Source organism: Phragmites australis, chromosome 7 (genome assembly GCF_958298935.1).
Source record: "Phragmites australis chromosome 7, lpPhrAust1.1, whole genome shotgun sequence".
NCBI classification, from domain to species: Eukaryota; Viridiplantae; Streptophyta; class Magnoliopsida; order Poales; family Poaceae; genus Phragmites; species Phragmites australis.
In genome coordinates, this window is record NC_084927.1 from 38,544,964 (window position 1) to 38,564,690 (window position 19,727).

At 44.8% G+C, this 19,727-nt stretch overlaps 2 protein-coding genes across 6 annotated transcripts; both read right to left on the reverse strand.

Moving 5' to 3' along the window:
• Positions 1–87: 87 nt before the first annotated feature.
• Positions 88–9,312, reverse strand: LOC133925329 (DDB1- and CUL4-associated factor homolog 1-like). Of its 4 annotated transcripts, none has more exons than XM_062371263.1 (14): positions 8,965–9,312; positions 8,320–8,410; positions 8,104–8,220; positions 7,811–7,986; positions 6,824–7,697; positions 6,624–6,721; positions 6,113–6,536; positions 5,416–6,015; positions 5,155–5,331; positions 4,500–5,042; positions 4,120–4,230; positions 3,892–4,010; positions 2,272–3,802; positions 88–1,042 (listed from the first exon to the last, which is right to left on the reverse strand). In XM_062371263.1, the coding sequence occupies exons 1-14, from the start codon at positions 9,123–9,125 to the stop codon at positions 359–361; spliced, it is 5,706 nt and encodes a 1,901-aa protein (XP_062227247.1). In that variant the 5' UTR covers positions 9,126–9,312; the 3' UTR covers positions 88–358. The 4 variants fall into 4 exon arrangements, with proteins under 4 accessions (XP_062227247.1, XP_062227245.1, XP_062227246.1 ...); XM_062371261.1 differs by having other exon boundaries at positions 5,155–5,337; XM_062371262.1 differs by having other exon boundaries at positions 6,113–6,542.
• A 4,068-nt stretch (positions 9,313–13,380) lies between these two features.
• On the reverse strand, positions 13,381–16,423 carry LOC133925331 (NAC domain-containing protein 30-like). Of its 2 annotated transcripts, none has more exons than XM_062371264.1 (4): positions 16,259–16,423; positions 14,883–15,102; positions 14,505–14,782; positions 13,381–14,223 (listed from the first exon to the last, which is right to left on the reverse strand). In XM_062371264.1, exons 2-4 carry the CDS (start codon positions 15,043–15,045, stop codon positions 13,792–13,794), a joined length of 873 nt encoding a protein of 290 aa, XP_062227248.1. In that variant the 5' UTR covers positions 15,046–15,102; positions 16,259–16,423; the 3' UTR covers positions 13,381–13,791. The 2 variants fall into 2 exon arrangements, with proteins under 2 accessions (XP_062227248.1, XP_062227250.1); XM_062371266.1 differs by lacking the exon at positions 16,259–16,423 and adding an exon at positions 15,214–15,628.
• Between the last annotated feature and the right edge of the window lie 3,304 nt (positions 16,424–19,727).

Sequence of the window (19,727 nt, forward strand, 5' to 3'; positions counted from 1 at the left end):
AACTTGAGAAAATTTGGTCTTAACAGTGAGCCTCATTACATGACCTCTTCGCAATTTCATCGACTGAAAGCAAGTCGAGAGGAAAAATTTGCACCAAAAATAAATTTGAATTGATGAGCCTGGCTTGTCTTAGACGAAAAAACAAAACTCACAAGCTTTGCCAGCTTTACTTACAACATCTAACGCCTCAATTTATGTTTGACACTAACTACCCCCATGTATCCCAACAAGAACAATAATTATAATCATAATGTAAGCGTAAAAAATGGGAGTTGTGCACTGGGGGCCCAAAGAAGTTCTTCAAAGGGTTCATGCCCCATGCTCTTGCACCCAATATTTTTCCTCAGAAAACCCATACTCACATGATCCAACCTTCGTCCTCACTGCTAAAGGACCCCATCATGTCACTCTCATCGCCATCCCCTTCACCATCACCCATAATCTCCAGCAAGCCCCCTCCTTCAAGGTCACCTTCGTCAATGAACTCAGGATCATCGTCGTTTTCGTCCGAACTGGCAATTTCATCGTTGTCACCATCATTGCTGCTGTTACTTAGATCATCAGAATCTGTCTCCCCTTCCAGCACAGGCGCCAGCATCATATCATCATCGGAATCATCATTGTCATCATCTTCATCCTCTGTATCACCTGCATCCTCCGGATCTGAGTCATCATCAGTTATTCGCTTCCTGCCAACTTCAAATAAGCGAGCAGAAGAGAACATCTCCTCATGATCATCCATCGCAACAACCCCAATAAGAGAATCATTGGGCTCAGTAGCAAGATCGAGGACACAGCGGTCAAGTTGGACGGTTGCAATATCTGAGTAAGTCACAGCATCAATTGTGCGGAACGCAGGAAAAAGAGGATGTCTGACCCTACGAGCATTGATGGATGATTGTAAGTCGTCACGATTACGCCTGAGGATGGCATAGATAACATCACCCGTGCCATTGAATTTTATTACTGTCTGGTCCAGGGAAGGGACGCTCCTCAGAAGCTTAAATTTCCTCAGATCCCACACCTCCGAATTTAGGATCACCTGTAAACGGAGATGACGGAGATGAGAAGACTAATACACTGGCATGCACAATGAATAAAGTCCCCTCAAAATATTGGCATGTACAATGAATGATTTTGGAAGAAAAAACAGAAAGATATAGTTCGCTCACACCATTGTTCAGTACAACCAATACCCATGTGCTCTCCTAAGTTCACACCCACATCTCCAGCAGATACTCTAAAAATTCATCCACTATAACACTATTATAACATCTCATATCACTATTACAGTACTCCCTATTTTTTTATCTCCAGCAGCTAATCTATTTCCTAACTTCTATTACTCTCCATCTCTCTTCGGACCTACATGTCATTCTATATGAACAGTGATAAGGTGAGGAGGGAGAGTACCTCAGATTTGAGTACCTCTCTCCTCCCCCATCCCTGTAGCAGTAGGAAACGGGTGCTGCTGGAGAGCTTTGCTGGTTGCCCCGATCGGCAAAACAAGCACAGTGATGGTGGCACAGTGATTTGAGGACTTTGCTGGAGATGGCCGGAAACTTTTCTTAATGGCGCGTGACATTTGTCAGTGCAATGTAATCACTTGATGGTCTGCAACGTTCTTATATTTGTTACTACCGTGCACTTCTCATATTCTACTCAGACAAGCTTTTGCGCATAATTTTTTATTGAGACACTTATGTGGACAGAAGATACGATTAAGTTCAATCCCAGAAAATCAGGTTGCTGAGTAAAAATGGTACAATGGCTGAGTGATGCAATGACTAACATAGCCCTGCAGGTTCAATATGAATTAAACTTAAAAGTGGGCCTTGCTGTCTAAAGAAATTGAACAAGGGCATGTACATAAAACAAGCTCACAGCCCCAGCTTTAACATGTCAAGTCCATAATAGCATAAGCATACACAGTGCATCCATAAAAAATATACACTAAAGTCATAACTTTTTCTGTACAATATGACTTACAATCCCATTGCAAACTACAAGGGTTTTGACTACTCACAACAGTCGAGAGGTGATAGGGGAAATGGAACAAGAAAAATAAACAGTTATCTGCCTTAAACTGCTTGAACGAGTGGAGACAGAGGATGGTTCAAAACAAGCTTGAAGAACTTATACACCTCATATTTTGCAATTGAGGGATTAAGTCTCTTGGTCATGCTATGAAATGTATAGAACTAAAGTACAATTCAAAACATGCAAGTAGACAAAAATAATCTCAGTGTGGTTCGAGAAAAAAAAACGAACCTCATTTCCAGCTGGATGGAAGCCACCACCACAATAGTCTGTGAACTGGTCAAACTGATGAACAGGATTTGGGCTTCGTCTATCCCACAGAACTCCATTCCACAACAACATTGTGTCAGATGGACTGAAATGTATAATGGGTTGTATGTAACCCCGGCCTGAACCTGAATTGCTAGAGTTATCAGGAAGCCGCAAATCAAGATTATATGTCTGTACATCGTACAATTGAACCTCGCGTTGAGTTGCATCAGTAGAAAGGGCAGCAAATAAAGTTCCGGAGTGGCTAAACCTAGCAGCTTTGCAACCCTCAAATGTGTGCAAAGGCCCCCCAGATATCGAGGAAGCATCCCAGATCTTAACCTCATTTAAGCTGGACGTGAGAATCAGCTCATTTCCACCAGAATATGTTGACTCCATCATTGTAACACGAAGTTGGTGGCATGTTTGGGTGTCTAAGAGATTTGCAGTGTTGCAGTCAAATATTCTCAGTTCACCGTTGTGGTTCCCAGCCGCAACTCGAGATGCATCTCCAAGAAATGTCATGCAAGTCAAAAGTGACGCCTCATCACGGCAAACACGGCATTGCTTGAACCTGCTGTATATAAAATGACGATCCCTACGAGGTACTTGGATCCCACTAAACTGCCTACTTATCTCACGGCTTCCCATACGAGCAGCTATGTTTGCTGGTGCACTAAGGCTGCGACTAAGCTCAGGGCAAACATGAGGGTGCAACAGAGAGAGTGGTGGCAAAGTTGTAATTGGAGCAGGGCACTGGCGGTGTTGGTGTTTCAAGTATTGTACAACCATTGAGTCGAGTGTCATAGGCTCCAAATTTCCTGATTGTTGATCATTCACACCTGGATAAGCTGTGGTTGCTACCACTCCTGGTGTGCCTTGAGAATTGTCCAAGTTTTCAGCAGAAATGTTGTTGAAGTTTGTCCGACCAGAGTGAAATGCAGTAGGAGAATCCACTACTACCGACAGACCCCTGCGAGTAGGAGCAGGAGTTTGGAATACAGAAGATTGGCATGATTGATCTGTTGTTGCAGGCCGCTTTGCTACTGATGCAGAATTAAGATCCTTCATATCCACCAGCTTCCTCTTGAGTGGCAATGACAGTGGTGTTTTATGCAATATTTCAGCATCTCCAGCATCGGCAACAATAGGTACAGGACTTTTTGGGGTGTTGCTTGCTCTATTACCAGACAAGGGGTGTGGAGATTGTGTTCTTTGTGAGAAACTGGATGAGAAGGTCAGTGCCTTCTTCTTAGAGGAAGGCAGGACAGAATCAGATCTCTGGCCAGCCTGATCTGTGGTTATATTTGTTTTATGTGGGAGAAATCCCTGGACGCGACCAGAAGGCCACTGTTGCTGAACAGATGATGCTTCCAGGGCAGGAACCTGGTGGACAGGAAGCACCGCAGCTATCAATGGCAAAGGTGCAAGGCCAGCCTCCTTCTGCAGCATGGCAGCAGTGGCAGTGAAACCGGACCCAAGGAGATGTTCATGTATCAGCTGCATCAGTTCCCTACACACACACACCAAAAAAAGAAAAAGAAAAGTAAGAACTCAAAGCTGGCAAGGTAACACAATACGGCAAAAATACAGCAATCAAACCTAGAATGATAGGAGATAGGAGTAGCAGCAGCTATTCCAGCTCGCTCAATGCGCCTCAATGCTGGAGCAGCAGCATCAGTTGCTGCTAATGTTGTTTCTTTTCCAGAATTTGTCAGAACCTGCCAAAAGAAATGAGAGATCATATTACTCATTTAGCACAACTTCCCTCTTCAGAGGTTCAAATCTGCAAAGTTATTATCTACAATCACACAACACGTAAGCTCTTACCCCAATCAGTTCAATTGCCACTTGGGTCAGCTCAGTTTGCCATCTTCCACTATCACCTCCAGATGTCTGGGCACTGGTATCGCGGATCAGTTCAGATAATTTCTTCCCCACCTGAAAAAATGAGTTCATTGTTATCTACAAGGTGCACATTCCAGATTTATGTAATTAAGCTAATCATCTTCAGCTATATGTAAAGAAAGGGTCCAAGAAGGACATCACAGAGGGGCAAGCTGTATTATCGCAGTCACAATAACGAACAAGCCTGCTTAGCATGCAGTGGAATTTATAGTTAAGAACAGCTAAACAGAAGTGTTACACTATGGGTCTAAAAACTGGAGGGAGAGAAAACAGGGAGACAAGTGTTCTGCAGCCCACAATACCTGGAGCTTTGTCAGTATATGTGCGATCGCATCGTCTCTGGCCAGCCCAAGCAGGACGCGGCAGGCAAGGGCTCGAATAGAATCAATAGCCACAGGATGTGTAACCATCCGAGAACTGAGAAGCTGTAAAAGAATTTTTATGCCATTATTGGCTCTTACTACTTCTCGAGCTTGACGATAAGCTTGTTCCAACTGAGCAGCAAGACCAGGACCCCCAGCTCCAACTCCTAATGATATTCTCCGATCACCGACTACTCCGGATGGCACAACAGGTGTGCTAATCTGCGTAGTATTTCCTTGATGTGATGTATTAGTCCTTTCCACAGGGTTGCCATCACCAGATCGATCCCGAGATTCACCCTGATTCCCTATTAAATTCCTATCTGAAGTACTTTTTTCAAAGTTCCTGTCTCTGCTTTCTGAAGTCCCAACAAACGCTTGTGTGGCTGTAGGTTGCTGATTGGCAGTTGAGGATGGCTTGTTGCTGATAGCAGGCGGGGGGCATACAAGATTGACGAGAACATTCAATGCAGGACAGATCACCTGATTCACAAATAAACTATGATAATAAGAGTTGCTATTTGAAAGAACTTTGACAACCACCTTTAGAATCGTGAAGCTTATTTAATTCATATTTTGAGAAGTAAAATCAAACCTCATGATCAATATAGTCAAAACTTTTCACCGCATCTAATAGGACAGCCATACCAACACGATTGTTGCTTAATGTTGCATGCACTATCCATTTGCGGCTGTACGGCATAAGTGTTACAATGTGAAGAACTCCGATTGCATATTGAGTTAAGTCACGCAAATAGCGATCACCATGTGCCTGAAACTATGGGTCAAATCAGGTTAGCAACAAACTTTGTATAACACAAAAGCACGTGCGTGCGCACATAAAAGTAGTGTTTACCTTACACAACTCTAGCATAGTTATATGACCACTAGAGGCCAAAAATTTGTCCAACGCAGGCCAACGAGCCTTCACAAAAGCAGGGCCTAACTTTCTGTCTCGCTGGATTTGACGAAAAACAGCATCCATAGCCTCATTGCTAATGTCAAAAGGTTTGTAACCAGCTCTTGCACTAGACGTGTTCCGAGCAATACTGCGGATGCTTTTGCCTGGTCGAATGGAATCAACAAGCTGAAGGAGATGGGCTCTAAAATACTGCCGTAGTGCAACACACGTATGGTATGCAACCTGCTTTTCTGATGCAGTCAGACCTTCAGCAGGTGATCGGTCATTCCCTTGACTTACATTGGAGGATCCTAATCCTCCAGAGTTACCACCAGACCTTACAGACGCACAGCCATATAGGATATCAAGAAGCTTTTGCATCCCATCCCGTGCATCAAATAGATCCAGAACAGCTTTGAACACAAAAGCAGCAGCGAAGAAAATGGCTGCACTTTTTCTAGCTAAGTCTTGTGGGCACTCAAGAAGTTGAAGTGCTAGTTCAACAACATTGTCAAGTGTGTAAGATGAGAGCGCGCAAACACGTTCCATGGTAGACTGCAAGCACAGTCAGAAGATTAACATGGTAGAAAAAAAAGTAACAGCAATCCACATTAGGATTGCATAAACAAGCAATTTATGGTTCTGTGTTTACCTGAAGAGACCCGAAAGTAAATAAGCATGCAGAAAGACCAGTATATGTCTGAGTAATTCTAGGAACTGATAGTATCTTCTGAATACCACCACGATCAACAAAGAGTGCAGCAAATTTTCGGTGGGCGGCCAGTGCACAAATTAATTTAAGGACATCAGGAAGTAGCGCAAAGTGGCCACATCCCTCCTGGTCTTTTATGCTCCTTTGCAATAATGAAAGGCAAACATCAACACCCTTTTCATGGAGAACAGGACCCAAAGCTTCAACGTACTCTCCCAAAACCTGTAAGCACTGAATGCTATATTTTTCTCTAACTTGCAAGAGCTGCTCATGGTCACTGATAACAAAATCTTCCAACTCCTGGTCTTCGCTGGTTTGCACAGCTTCTTCCACTGCACACTCTTCACTAACTTGGTTTGAGCTTCTGTAACTTCAAAGTAAACTCTCGCGTAAATAACACAAAAGTGAAAGACACATGAGAAACAGAGTGTGTTTGCATTTCTCCCCTTACCGCGAGACGCTAGTTGACATTGCAGCCTCTACTACAGTAGCTGCAGCTTTATCGGCAGCTAACACAGCCGCGTCACCATTATTTTCACTTTTCCAAACCTGCAAAAGTGTAGTGCTTCAATAACAAAGCAAAGTCACTATGAAACAGATGCTGAGAAGCTATCTCTGCTATACAAGTTCAAAGATGTCTTTTCCCCATACCTCCAAAGCAGCAGATTTCACAAGCTCGGCAGCAGCATCGCCTGCTGCTTTCAAAGCTTCATCCGGTGCATTTGCAGATCTGGCCTCAGCTTCAGCAGCTCTTACTGCCTTCAAAACAATGCCAGATATATCATTTAAGCCAATGATGCAATCCCTGAACCGGTCTTCGTATTCTTCTCTGGAAATAGCGCTAAACGACTCGAGACCTGCAGAGCTACTGTTCGCATCAGTTGCCTTCTTTTGGTCTCCAACCATCACCACATTCCTATGTCTGGTAGCCTGGCCTCCTATTCTCAATCCTGATGTTGGCGATAAAGGTGTTACTTCACATTCAGGCAAGCTTTCACCTGCCTTTCCCTTCACTCTAAGTCGAGCAGGAGCTCGACTCAACTTTCTCTTCAACAGTTCACCGTTTTCGCTGATATCTTCATCTTTAACAAGCCTCATCACAGAAGGCCTTTCCCCATATTTTGACTTTGTGTCGTAAATACTTGAGCTATAAGATCGATCATTGGTCCTATCAGCCTCAGGAATATCGAAATTATCGAACGATGCATCGGCATGAGAGATAGTGTCATCCACCCCCTTTTCTCCATGTGCTTGCCTCATTCCAACACAAGGTTCATTGTCCTTTTCCACAGTAGGGTCAGTTAACATTCCATATCCAACCTTTGTTCCATCCAATCGAGCACCGTCTTGAGCCAGGCGTGATTTGCCCCTACCATCATCTCTGCCCCGAGGATGCTTGGTGTCTAGTGGATGATTAGAATCTTTCTGTGAGGATGAGGCATCCACAAGAACTCTTATACGCAAAAAGTGCATGAGCTTCGCTGATACCCCCACAGTCAAGACATCTTCTACCAACTGCCCACCGCTGAGGTGAAAATTAAAAAATGTAAGAATTAGATGAATATCAGAAACGTAGTTGTTGGTAATAAGAGGACGATATGCATTATGCAATATCATCTGATAAATCAATGACAGTACCTACACAACGCCATAGCAAGCAACCCGATGGCATAAGTTCTCAGCATCTCAGCATCTGTGGGTTTATTCCTTCGTAAATACTTCCATTCACACTCGTTAGATGCACCAGCATCTTCAGTTACCCAGCTTTTGATATTCTCTATGATAGAATCTTCGAAAGCATGAGGATACTGAGGCTGAGGAAAGAAAACCAAAATGAAAAGGCTAGTACCATTCGAAGGAAGAAAAAAAAAGATCAAGTGTAGACAATAGATAGTGTGTCGACAACACAAAAGGAGAAGGCAGAAGCTAACCATCCAGGCAGAATGGCAGCTTAGGAGAAGCCTAGCAGCAGCAGCACGTACGGCAACAGAGTAGGATTTATCCGACAAGAACTTACAAAACACTAACTCATAAAAATCGTCATTATCCTGTTGATATGGTTGAAGTAGCAATGCTTAGTTATAGCAATAAAAGGGTAAAAATGAAATTATGTTGACGCATACAGAATTCCAAGGTAGGTTACACACCCGGAGCAAATTTGCCAGCTTTCCTATCGTATAGGTGCCCCTTGTGTTTGTGTTATTAAGCATTGGGTTAGTTGCACATAACTGAAGATACCTGCAGAGGAAAGGAAATGGTTAAGAAGCAATTGAAAAAGAAATGTGATTCGACAATCACGGTGAACTTTATCCCAGTCAAACAGGAATATCTCTATCGCTATTGGCTGGTTCCTCAAAGGTTTGCAAGTGGCTTACAGATTCTAGTTGAAAAGTTGGAACAAAAGTGAGTAAAGTCTAGCATGCACTTTGATGTGATGAAATCAGATAGTAAAATGAAGGGTGAAGGACAGTTTTCTCAGCCTAAACGGTTAACTTGAACTAGTTGTGCGCATGAAGCTGGCAAGGAAGGTTTGGTTGGCGGTTTGCTCTTAGTTTGTTTTTTTTTTTTTTTTTTTGAATCCACTCACTGCACTTAAGTTGCCTAGACAGGAGGAGCCCTAATAGCAGTTGAAATCTGTGAGTCCGCCTGGAAATGAAGCAAGGCAACAAGCTGGTCGGTCACCAATCCTACCGAGCGGGGGGAAGGCCGACAGAAGTAGAGAAGATGTGCGATGGAGGTAGAAGTGGAAGAAGAGGGGAAGGGCGGAGGAGGGGTGGTGGTGAGCTACTGACCTGGCCTCGTGGAGCTCGCAGATGGTGGCGAGGGTGTGGAGGAGGCGGGGATTGGGGTCTTGGTCGCGGTGGAGGACCCTGGAGATGACGCTGTGGACGCGGGCGAGCAGCGCCTCGTCGTCCTCGTGCGGGGGGGCGGACCCAGGTTCTGTGGCAGCCATTGGGGGAAGGGAGCGGGTGGGGTGCAGGTGGGGGATAGATTAGGGTTAGGGTTTGGCGCGGCTTAGGCTAGGGTAGAGATTAATGGCGAATCGAGTCCGAGTGGGGGAGAGAATCTCTCTTGAAGAAGAGGGAAAGACGGAGACGGAAGGGAAGATGAATGCGTTGGCGGCGCAAGCAGGAAACAGGGGAGACGCACGCACGAACCTACTCACCTTGTCGGCTTGTCCTACAAAGAAACACAGGCCCATGGGCTTCGGCCCATATACAATGGCTGCCCAAGCTATCTATCTATCCATCTAATCCGGAACCGGAAGCGTACAGCTGCTGCCCAAGCCTTGTTTCCGACCGGAGTATTTTAGAAACACTGCTCCGATTTCGGACCAATTCAATATATATAGCAATTCGAAAAAATATGATAGACAAATAATATAGCAATCCGAAATGATATACATAATAAATCAATTCAATATATATAGCAATCCGAAAGGTACGAAAGACAAAGAATAAAAGATTTATTATATTTTTAAGAACGTATGGAAGATAAATAGTAGACGTCAAAGTATAGAAGATAAATAACAAGATATTAAATGTAGTTTTAAAAGGAGAAATTGAGTTGTAGCGAAAATAAATATATTAAATTATAATTGTGATTTTGGTGATTAATGATAACATAGTTACTGGGACTAACATATTTGTTAAAAATATATATGTTAGTAGATCTTATATATTTAATACATGAAGAAGCCACTAAAGACGGAAAAAATTATGGTTGAATTGGAAAAGTCACAGAAAAAATAATTTCACCGGATGGTCTGGTGTTTACATAGTTGAACACACCGAAACATTGTGCCCAGAAGCATTTGACCTCACCGGATAGTTCGATACTCGTACGAGGATACACACCGGAGCATTTCCACCAGAGAATGTTGCAGCTGTTGAAGATCGAAAGTCAACACACCGCAAGGTCCAGTGATGAAGACAAGTACACTGGACAATGAACAGTGCAATGACGAAGAAAAAGCAGAAGATCCCACCGGATAGTCCGGTGATTTATTCGAACACACAGGAAGAAAGCACCGGAGTATTGTTGACAAATAGGATAATGCAGTGACCTCACTGGAAGGTCCAACGCTCTGAAGATGTGTACACCGAAGTATATTTGGCTCGGCTGACTGAGGATAACGCACCGGATGATCTGGTGATGAAGTGACGTGCACCGGAGAATACACCGGAGCAATTTACATAGAAAAGATGTTGGCTTGGATGACTAAAGTATACTTACCAGAATGAAAATGGAATATACACCAGAGTGTCCGGTGTTCATAGAGGTTTGAGTGGGGTTCTAACGGCTAGTTTGTGAAAGTATAATCACTGGATGATCCGATGTTAGTACTATTGTTCTCACCGGACCATCCGGTGTTAACAACTTTTCAGATGCGTTGGGTTAACGACTAGTGCGCAAGTTTGAGACTATAAATACCCATCCACTCAGTTATTTGAGGGTGCTGAAGTCTATAGAAGTTAATATACACATAAGAAGACATACAAGCCATAAAAATACTTAAAATAATCATCCAACACAATTAAGCACAAGATTAGAGAGATTGTTGCTTCTAGGTTTAGATAGTGTGTTGCTAGGTAATTGTTGCCTAGAGAGTGGATTAAGGAGTGATACAAGCATGTACCTCTTAGTACGTCAGCACCTTGGAGTCTTGTGACTCACCAGTAAACTTGTTGACTCTCCTCCTCCCGGAGGTTAGGGTTTTTACTGCCCCTAAATTCCTTTCGGTGGCAGTGGCTATAGGACCCACTCAAGCTGGTGGCGGCTATAGAGAAAACGAGCCACTAGCATAGGCTTTAAGGCCACGAAACGGCGGTAGCATACACTTAAGCGGGGCTAGCCCGCACTTCCAATCTAGGGCGATAGTGACGACAGGAGCTTGGCCAGCAATAGGGTTGCACACCTCCCTACCTGCGCTCTAGCATGGCGGCGGCATCAGCAGGGACTCCCACAAGGCTGGCACAACGAGCTATGCAGACGGCGCAGGGCACAGCACGAGACGGGAGCGTGGAGGGTGGCGGCCTGGCAGCTTACGTGCGGTGCGGGCGGTGGCATGCTGCAGGCGACCGACGCGGCACGTGGTGGTGCCGCTTCAGGCGGCGCAAAGTCGGTGGTTCCGTTGACAAGGTGGCTAGTGCTGCGCTTCCGGCGTAGTGGGCTTGTGGCGCACGAAGCTAAAGGGTCGTGGAAGGCCGCTAGTGAGCACTACGGGGTCGTTGTGGTCATGGGTATGCATGTGTGAATCGTGGCGATAGAGAAGAGTCGCATGACAGTCGACGACGTGGTGGCCGGCTCCAAGTGTTGGTGCCCTCGGATGCGCATAGAGGCGGAGCAGCGTGGAGGCCAACGGGTGGCGCGGTACAGCCACGTGCGGTCATCAATCACATATAAATCGCAATCAAGCAAACAGATCTATTCCATAAAAGATTTATTTGCTTAACGTCCACATACCGTAGGGATGGATGCCGGTAGATCGTGTGGTGCGAGATGAATTCGATGCACTGTAGTTAAGTCGCAGGCAGATTTGTTCCACTAGCTTGGTCTCTGGCAGAACTTCGCGTTGATAACGTGTTGAGGAACTACTGCTACCGAGTGTAGTTTAGAGATCTCTCAAGAAAATAATTGCAGAAAAAAGACACAATGTAAAGGAAAATCTATTTATTATTTATTCATTTCTGCTTACAATAAAGGGTTATGTCCAGTGTGTGTATATATGTATATATATATAGTGTCAAAAACCGAAAATCTGTACCCTTGCAGTTCTGTGTATGGCCCACCTACCAAAGGCCCACACGTCCATGTTCTGTTGCTGTCGCTTAGCTTAGCCGAGCTGTGACCATAGTGAGATGTTGCGGTTGACGGGCTGATGCCGAGCTGTGACCGTGGTGATGAATTTGGTGCAGTCAAAGCTGGTTAGCTGCCGACCGATTTCTATAAAAAATTGTTAGATAATGCAGTAAGGGCTAAAGTGTTACATGCTTCTAATTTTTATCCAAATTTAAAGCAAACATTTTTCCTCAAAACTTTTGTGTAGAACTTTTCTTCAAAACTTTTCCTAAAAACTTTCATTCAAAAAAAATTTCTCAAAAACTTTTTGCTCCAAGCTTTTGCTCAAAACTTTTGCTCCAAACTTTTACTCAAAACATTTTCTCAAAACTTTTGCTCTAAAACTAATGCTTCAAACTTTTTTCTCAAAACTTTTTGCTCCAAATTTTTTTCTTATAACTTATTCTGCTTTTTTACAAAAAAATTTCTGGTTGAGGACCTGGTTGCCAGCCTCCTTGCACATGGGCTGCGCACCACCAAGTACTGGATTGGCCGAGCCACAACGCCTCTCAGGTGGCACCGCGCTTGCCTCTCTGCGCGCTAGCTCGACCGTGTTGCATTTGTCACTTGATGTTCGAAATCGTTCGCGAGCGATGTGCTAACGTGCGCGTTGCGCGTGCGAATTAGAATCGTCTGTCAAAGATTTCAAAGAGATAGAATCAATATTTAAAAGATAAAGACCTATTCTAATAAGATCAAATCTTTAGAGATACAGATGAATCCAAATTCTAGGTTTCCCAACAGAACCATCGACGACGGATGGATCGATTTATCCTAGGCTTACTTGTTGGTAGCACGCAACTAATTCCTTTTCCCTCCCGACAAGGGCGCCGGCAACGCAACGCATGCACCACCGCCCGGAGAGCTAGGACATCGATCGTCGATGGATCCGATGATCTTCCGATGGATGGTGGTGCGTGCACTAGCTGCTAGTACGTAGTGCCGCCGCCGCCGCCGATTATTCGCGCCGGCCTGCCTGCCAAGAGGAATGCAAGCATGTCGATCGTGCATGCTCTTCTCCCCTCCCTTGGCCGGCTACCAGGGCGTCGCTGTCGGAGACTAATATAATTACCACCATATGTCCCTCCGGTCATCATGTCAGAATCCATTCAATTTGCGCTTCTCTTTAATAACCGAAATTGAATTGTATCAGGCCACCCCATTAATCAACAAATCGGTGGTGGATTATATCTATGGATGATGGCGATCGCAGAGCAAATCAAGACCAGATCGACAAAGGAGCCAAGGGTCGCATATTCACATCCGATCCAGCGAATGCGATGGAGCCTGTGCTATGCTACCTGCCGAGGCCATGATCATAGTGCAAGTCCCTGTCAACTATATATATATATATATATCCAAAGAAAGAACCGAAAAATGTCGTACATATATATAAATACTAGTGGAGTAGTACTCAGTATTTTTACAGAGCTAGCTGTGGTTCATATGGAAAGAAATTAAGGGAATAATGCTCGCTACCTACCAGCTACTGAATACATGCATGATGACCTCACTCAGTCTAACGAGTGAGCTGGAGGGAGGCCAACAGGAGACCAAAGAGACTGAACGATCAGTCAATTCCCAGGGTTCAGTAAATGAAATTAACAGTCTATATATAAACTACATGTAGGTACGTACATACACCGTACCAAATAACAATGGAACATATGTGAATTATTAGCAAACGATGACGCGATCGATGAATGTTTCTCAGCTAGCCCTGAGCCCCTGACTGATACGATCGCCGCGCACAGCCGCCGATTGATCCAAGAGCGAGGTTACTGCAGAGAGGAAGAGGGCTCGTGGTCGCGGAGCTGCGATGTCGTCGACAGCAAAGTATCAAGGAAGTTCCAGTCGATGGCGCCGACAGCCTGTCCTCCCTGGACCAGCTCGTGCTCAGTTGGACTATCATTGCTTCTCTGCACGACATAGTCATCGGCTACACAACTGACGGCGGTCGGACTCTCGAGCTGCGGGATGCTCAAGAGGTGCTTCTTGGCGTCAAATAAGTCGTCTGCGTATAGCTGGGGGAAGCTGTTGCCTCCGGATGCAGCTGCTGAACCGAAGAAATGGTGGTCACCGTCCACGTGCAGCCGTGCGTTTGGGAGGTGATGGTCGTAGTAGCCGCCGGGTGCGGCGTAGCTGGGGTACAAGGACCTTTGGCTCGGAATAGGCTTTTGAAATGCACGGCACACCACCCAGCCTTCCTCCTGATCAATTTTCATATATATAGATTATGCAGGTATATATGAGACGTCAGAGATGCAGATCATTAATCTGAATCTGAATCTGAACAGGTAAAAAGAGAGAGCAGTGCACCACCAACTGACACTAACTAATTTTTAGAGCATACGCAAAGTAAAAGAGCTAGCTAGCTGCAAACGAAATCGATCTCGATCTCGATCTCGATCTCGTTATTAATTGTTTATGGGAAGATTAAGGTTGGTTACCATATATATATGATCGAACGAAGTTTGATGAGAAGACTTGCCTGCGCGAGCGCGTGCTCGTTGGATTGGAGGCGATACTCGTGCATGATCCAGTCGGTCTTCCTGCCGTTGGGGGCGCGTCCCTTGTAGAAGACGAGCGTCTTTCTCATCCCGATGACCCTCGACCTGGACAGCACCGGCTTGTCCCTCCCCGTCGCCTTCCAGAACCCCGCCGCCGTCGCGCGGTTCGTCCGCGTCCCGCTGGGATACTTGCGATCCTTGTAGCTAAAGAAGTAGCACTCCGTCTGCTCGTCGTGCCCACCGCCGTACTTGCACCTCTCTGATGATCCCGTCCGATCCAATAATCCAGTCCAACACGTACGGTTGGTTAGCACTAGCTGTAGCCTAGAGATTATATTAAGTTATTAGTACGTACGTACCTTGTAGATCCCATGGCTCGATCCTGTAGAGATCAACCTCCCGGATGATCTCCAGGTCAGTCTTCTGAGATGCAACCTTCCTTGCAAGGTAGTAGCCTACCAGTTCTTCCTCTGTGGGGTGGAACCGAAAGCCTGGGGGCACACAGCAGGACTCCTCCTCCATTGCTGCTGCCTAGCTACAGCTGCTTCGGCGTGCCTCCTCGATCTCCTCCTCTGAATACTAGCATGAACAAACAAGCAGCATTTTTAATGAGTATATATATATCAAGGCAGGGAGGAATTAATATTATATTGAAGAGAGAACAATATATATATAATGCATCTATGCTACCTGTGCATGCATCGCCGCAAGTAGCACTCGTGCAATGAGACCTAACAGCTAGCAGCACACGTATGACCATCTGGCCTGGTATTTATATGGCAAAATCTAATCTAATATATGTACTCTATAGCTAGATCGATCAGGCCGGAGAAGAAGAAGTACACTGCTGATATGATTTGATTTTATTACAAGGCTAGCTAGAGCTTTGTAAAGCAGTAGGAAGAAGAAAGGGGGAGAGAGAGAGATTAAAGGGACCGGAGTGGAAAATTAAAGGAACAAGTACTGCTGCTGCTATTTTGTGAGGATGAAGCTTTTGAGGTATGCGTGTTTCTTTGAGTGCACTTCAGGATTTGGAGTGTTCCTCTCAGGTCCATTCATCCACCATCACACCTGCACCTGCACCTGCACCAGCACCTGCAGTACTACACCTCTCTAAAGAGAGAGCCATCCCCTCGTGGCCATTAACCATGCGTGGCAAACGGCCTGTATTTTTCTCTTCTGAGACTACGTACGTACGTATCACATCCTCTATCAATTTTGTGCGTGGTAGACTGATTAGCAGATGAGGGTACAATAATATATACTGCTATGTACGTAGAGACTGAGGTCCAAACTAATCAACTACTAATACGGAATGGAATTAGCTAGCTGTACCTCTGATCGACCCTTCCACCTGTGACGGTAAGTACTTAAGCTAGTACATCAGAAAAACTCAACACGTACTAGCAGGTAGCTAGCTAATAGGGTATCGGTCGCTAGCTAGCTAGAGTATTCAACCTCAAGTTCCAAATTAACAAACAATAAGCCGCATCATATCTATGAGTAACAAATAAATCAATATGGTCAGAGTTCCACTTCAGGCCAGTTTGCAAGTGCATATATGTCCTAGCCTGCTGGTATACTATATGGTAGAGGAATGCATGCTGTGCTCAACTGCTATATAGCACCATACTTTGTAGGCATCAAGCTCTTGTCACATACTCACAGTACTGCAGGACTAGCTAGCAGCATGCATAGCAATCGACCAAACAAATCAAACAAGCATATCACTCACCAATTGCAAGCCGATTGGGAATGGATCGAGGAGTTGTTTTAAATTTAGCAGTGCTGTAGCTAGCTCCACATGAGAAGAAGATGAGGCAAATGATAATATGTTGGTAGGGAAGCAACAGCGGCTTAACCGGGGTCCTATTTATATATTCCAAAAAGCATTGGATTGGAAGCTCGTCACTTAAATATATATATAATGTCACGTAATGCTAGCTACTATTACTTGAGAGCGAGAGAGAGAGAGAGGGGGGGGGGGGGGGGGGAAGGCCGTCCAAGGATTGCGCATGGAGGTGGGGTGGCTGTCTTAGGCCTTAGGCAGAGAAAAATTAAGCGCAAGAGGTAGACGGTGGTGGTAGATTTGGTCGGCTAAGAACAAGTCTCCCGAGCGGCCACCACCACTCACCATATTCTTCAGTCAGTCCTCCATTGCTACCTGTTCTCACAAACTTTACCGCCGGTACATTGGTTTGCAAGACTTTGGTAGTACTTAATTAGAACAGACATTTAGAGATGACAATGAGTACCCGTTGTCCGCTACCATATGAATAATTATTCTATTAAGGGTCGGGTATGGAGTGTTTTTCGTACCCACAGTCTATTAGTTGATAAAAATCTTGCCCATCGGGTGTTGGGTCTCGACGACCCGCAGGATCACGCACACGACCACCTCGTATCCGACCACGATCTCTCCGACCACGACCAGTACGAGGGCAATCAATACGTGTCCGAGCACGACCAGTCCAGAGATTCGCGACTACAAGCGAGCAACCAGTCCTCCAACCACATAAGCGACCAGTAGTACCCGAGCGATTACATGAGTGACCAGTCGTGATATACTCGACAACGTGTCCGCCGCGTACAAACTCGATCACGCGATCATGTAGCTATAAGTGAGTCTCGAAATTCCCGGCGTGGATACATGGACGAATACTCGACGAGAACAGAGAAGCAAGATTAAAAAACTCTCTGAAGGAAATTTTATGACTCTATTCAACTTATCTCAACTTGAGATTTTTTTTTACTTATCTTAGCATACAATCTAAGGATTACAACTTTATATTTATAGCGACCTGCTAACTCCGAATCCTAACACGAATCGTGGCATCACATGATTCTTGATTGTTGACTCTAATTCTGACTCAAAACTAGAACCATGTACACCGCATGTTACGAAGTCCTAAACACATTCGAACTAAGACTCTGACTCGAATACGGCTCTGAGACGCGTAAAACGAATCTCCGAGGCCCACGACCAGGATTAAGTCCAACATACCCCCCCTAATCCTGATGTTGGCCATGATCACGAACTCCCAATAGATGTCGTATGACCGCCAGCTTCATAGCCGACAATGCCTTCGTCAGAGCGTCAGCTCGCTGCTCCTCCGTGCAGATGAAATCCACCTCAATCTGGCCTCCTTCAACGCGCTTACGAATGAAATAAAACTTGGTGTCAATGTGTTTACTGCGGCCATAAAACACTGGATTCTTCATCAAATCAATCGCTGATTTGTTATCAATAAACAATTTGACTGTTTTGGGCTATTCTCCTGTCAGCTCCCCCAACAGACTTCTAAGCCATAGTGCTTGGCATGCCGCCATCGTTGCCACTATGAACTCAACCTCACAAGAAGTCAAAGTCATTGTTTTCTGCTTCTGCGAGTTCCATGACACCAAGCTATCATTAAATGTAGAAAGCCATACCTTCTGTATTCTTCCTGGCATCCAAGTCACCAGCGAGATCACTATACGTGTAGCCGGTGATCACCTCTATTTCTCCTCATCTAGTATACACAAGACCATAATACATGGTGCCCTTCAAATATTGAAGAATTTGCTTAACTGCCTTGCGATGTATCACCGTGGGCTTCTCCATAAATCTGCTTACCACTCCGACAACAAAAGAAAGATTAGGTCTTGTATGGAGTAAATACCTCAAGCAACCGATGATGAGTCGATACTCAGTTGCATCAACCGGCTGTCCATCTGGATCCTTATGTAGTTGCGCCCTTTGTTCCACAGGTAATTTTGTGGGATTGCAATCCAGCATACCGAATTGACCAAGGACCTTTTTCGCATACGCTGTTTGCTTGATTGTAATTCGTCCATCTTCTTGCGCTACCTCAATCCCGAGATATTAATTAAGCAATCCAAGATCGATCAGCTGGAACTCACTCATCATCTGTTGCTTGAATCCCATGATCTCTTCTAGACATTTTCCTGTCACAATGAGATCATCAACATATATTTCGACAATGATTCCAGCCCGACCTGTCCCTCTTGTGTATACGGCATGATCCTGTGTACATTTGCTGAAACCAATCTATTTCAAGCTCTTGTCAAGCCGTATGTTCCATGCTCGTGGCGCCTGTCGAAATCCATACAGCGTCTTGTTGAGTTTGAGCACAAAATGCTATTTATTCTTCACTACAAATCCCTCCGGCTGAGCCACATATACTTCTTCTTCGAGCTCACCAGTTAATAATGCCGACTTGACATTCAAGTGATGAACCTGCCAATCTCGATTGGCTGCTACAGCAAGGATGACACGCACGGTGTCCAGCCTAGTCACTAGCACAAACACTTCTTTAAAATCGATTCCTTGCCGCTGCACATATCCCTTCGCGAGCAATCTTGCCTTGTATTTGATCACATCTCCATCTGAGTTCTTTCTTAGTTTATAAACCCATTTGAGCCCGATCGGCTTGTGATCAGCTGACAACGCTGTAAGAGTCCATGTGTTAATCTTCTCTATGGACTCATCTTCTTGGCCATGGTGTCCTCCCAGATCTGCTGTCCAGCAGCCTCATGGTAGGAGGACGGCTTCTCCACTTCCACGAGCATGCCCTCTGCTTCTAGGTCATCATCAAGATCCACCCTTAGAGCATCTCTCATGATATCGTCAATATGCCTGGAATGAACAGGTCCTTCATCTATGCTGTTGCTCGTGCTCAGTAGCGGTGTGACCCGATCATCCACCAGCAATTCAGATGACGACAGAACCACTAGAGTGGTGGGGGTTGTTGGAGAGGTGGTTGTCATGCATGCGGCAGCACGTTTTTTTTTAGAAATTTAGTTTAAATTTTACACATGTTTTTTATGAATACAATTAAAATAAATTACACATGCATTATAGTACACGTAATTTTTTTAAAAACTTTTAAAGTAATAAAAACCCACTACTTTGAACATAGGTAAATTGAAACTTCTGAGATTATGACTCGTCCTGGAGGGCATATAGTGCAACCGATTTTGACATACCAACGGTTGATTCAGGATAAGAGAAAAATATGCATGGAATCTATAATACTAAACGATGGGAGATTCAAAATCCAAACGCGCTTACCAGCCCTCATACTGCATTGATCTCATCTTGATCTATCCTAGTACGTCCAACCAAATGGACCTAAGTTCTTGATTAGACATGTTAGCCTAGCTACGTAAGTAGTAAGGGTCTGTTTGTTTCAGTTAAAGAT

Bases quoted from the DNA above. Each gene is read 5' to 3' on its own strand.
- LOC133925329 (XM_062371260.1), bottom strand. From the start codon at position 9,125: ATGGCTGCCACAGAACCTGGGTCCGCCCCCCCGCACGAGGACGACGAG. The intron at 7,698-7,810 runs GTACTGTCATTG...TTTTCACCTCAG, and splicing joins CTTGCTATGGCGTTGTGTAG to CGGTGGGCAGTTGGTAGAAG. The intron at 4,231-4,499 runs GTATTGTGGGCT...TCATTTTTTCAG, and splicing joins ATATACTGACAAAGCTCCAG to GTGGGGAAGAAATTATCTGA.
- LOC133925331 (XM_062371264.1), bottom strand. From the start codon at position 15,045: ATGGAGGAGGAGTCCTGCTGTGTGCCCCCAGGCTTTCGGTTCCACCCC. The intron at 14,783-14,882 runs GTACGTACGTAC...CGGGATCATCAG, and splicing joins CGAGCCATGGGATCTACAAG to AGAGGTGCAAGTACGGCGGT. The intron at 14,224-14,504 runs GCAAGTCTTCTC...AAAATTGATCAG, and splicing joins ACGAGCACGCGCTCGCGCAG to GAGGAAGGCTGGGTGGTGTG.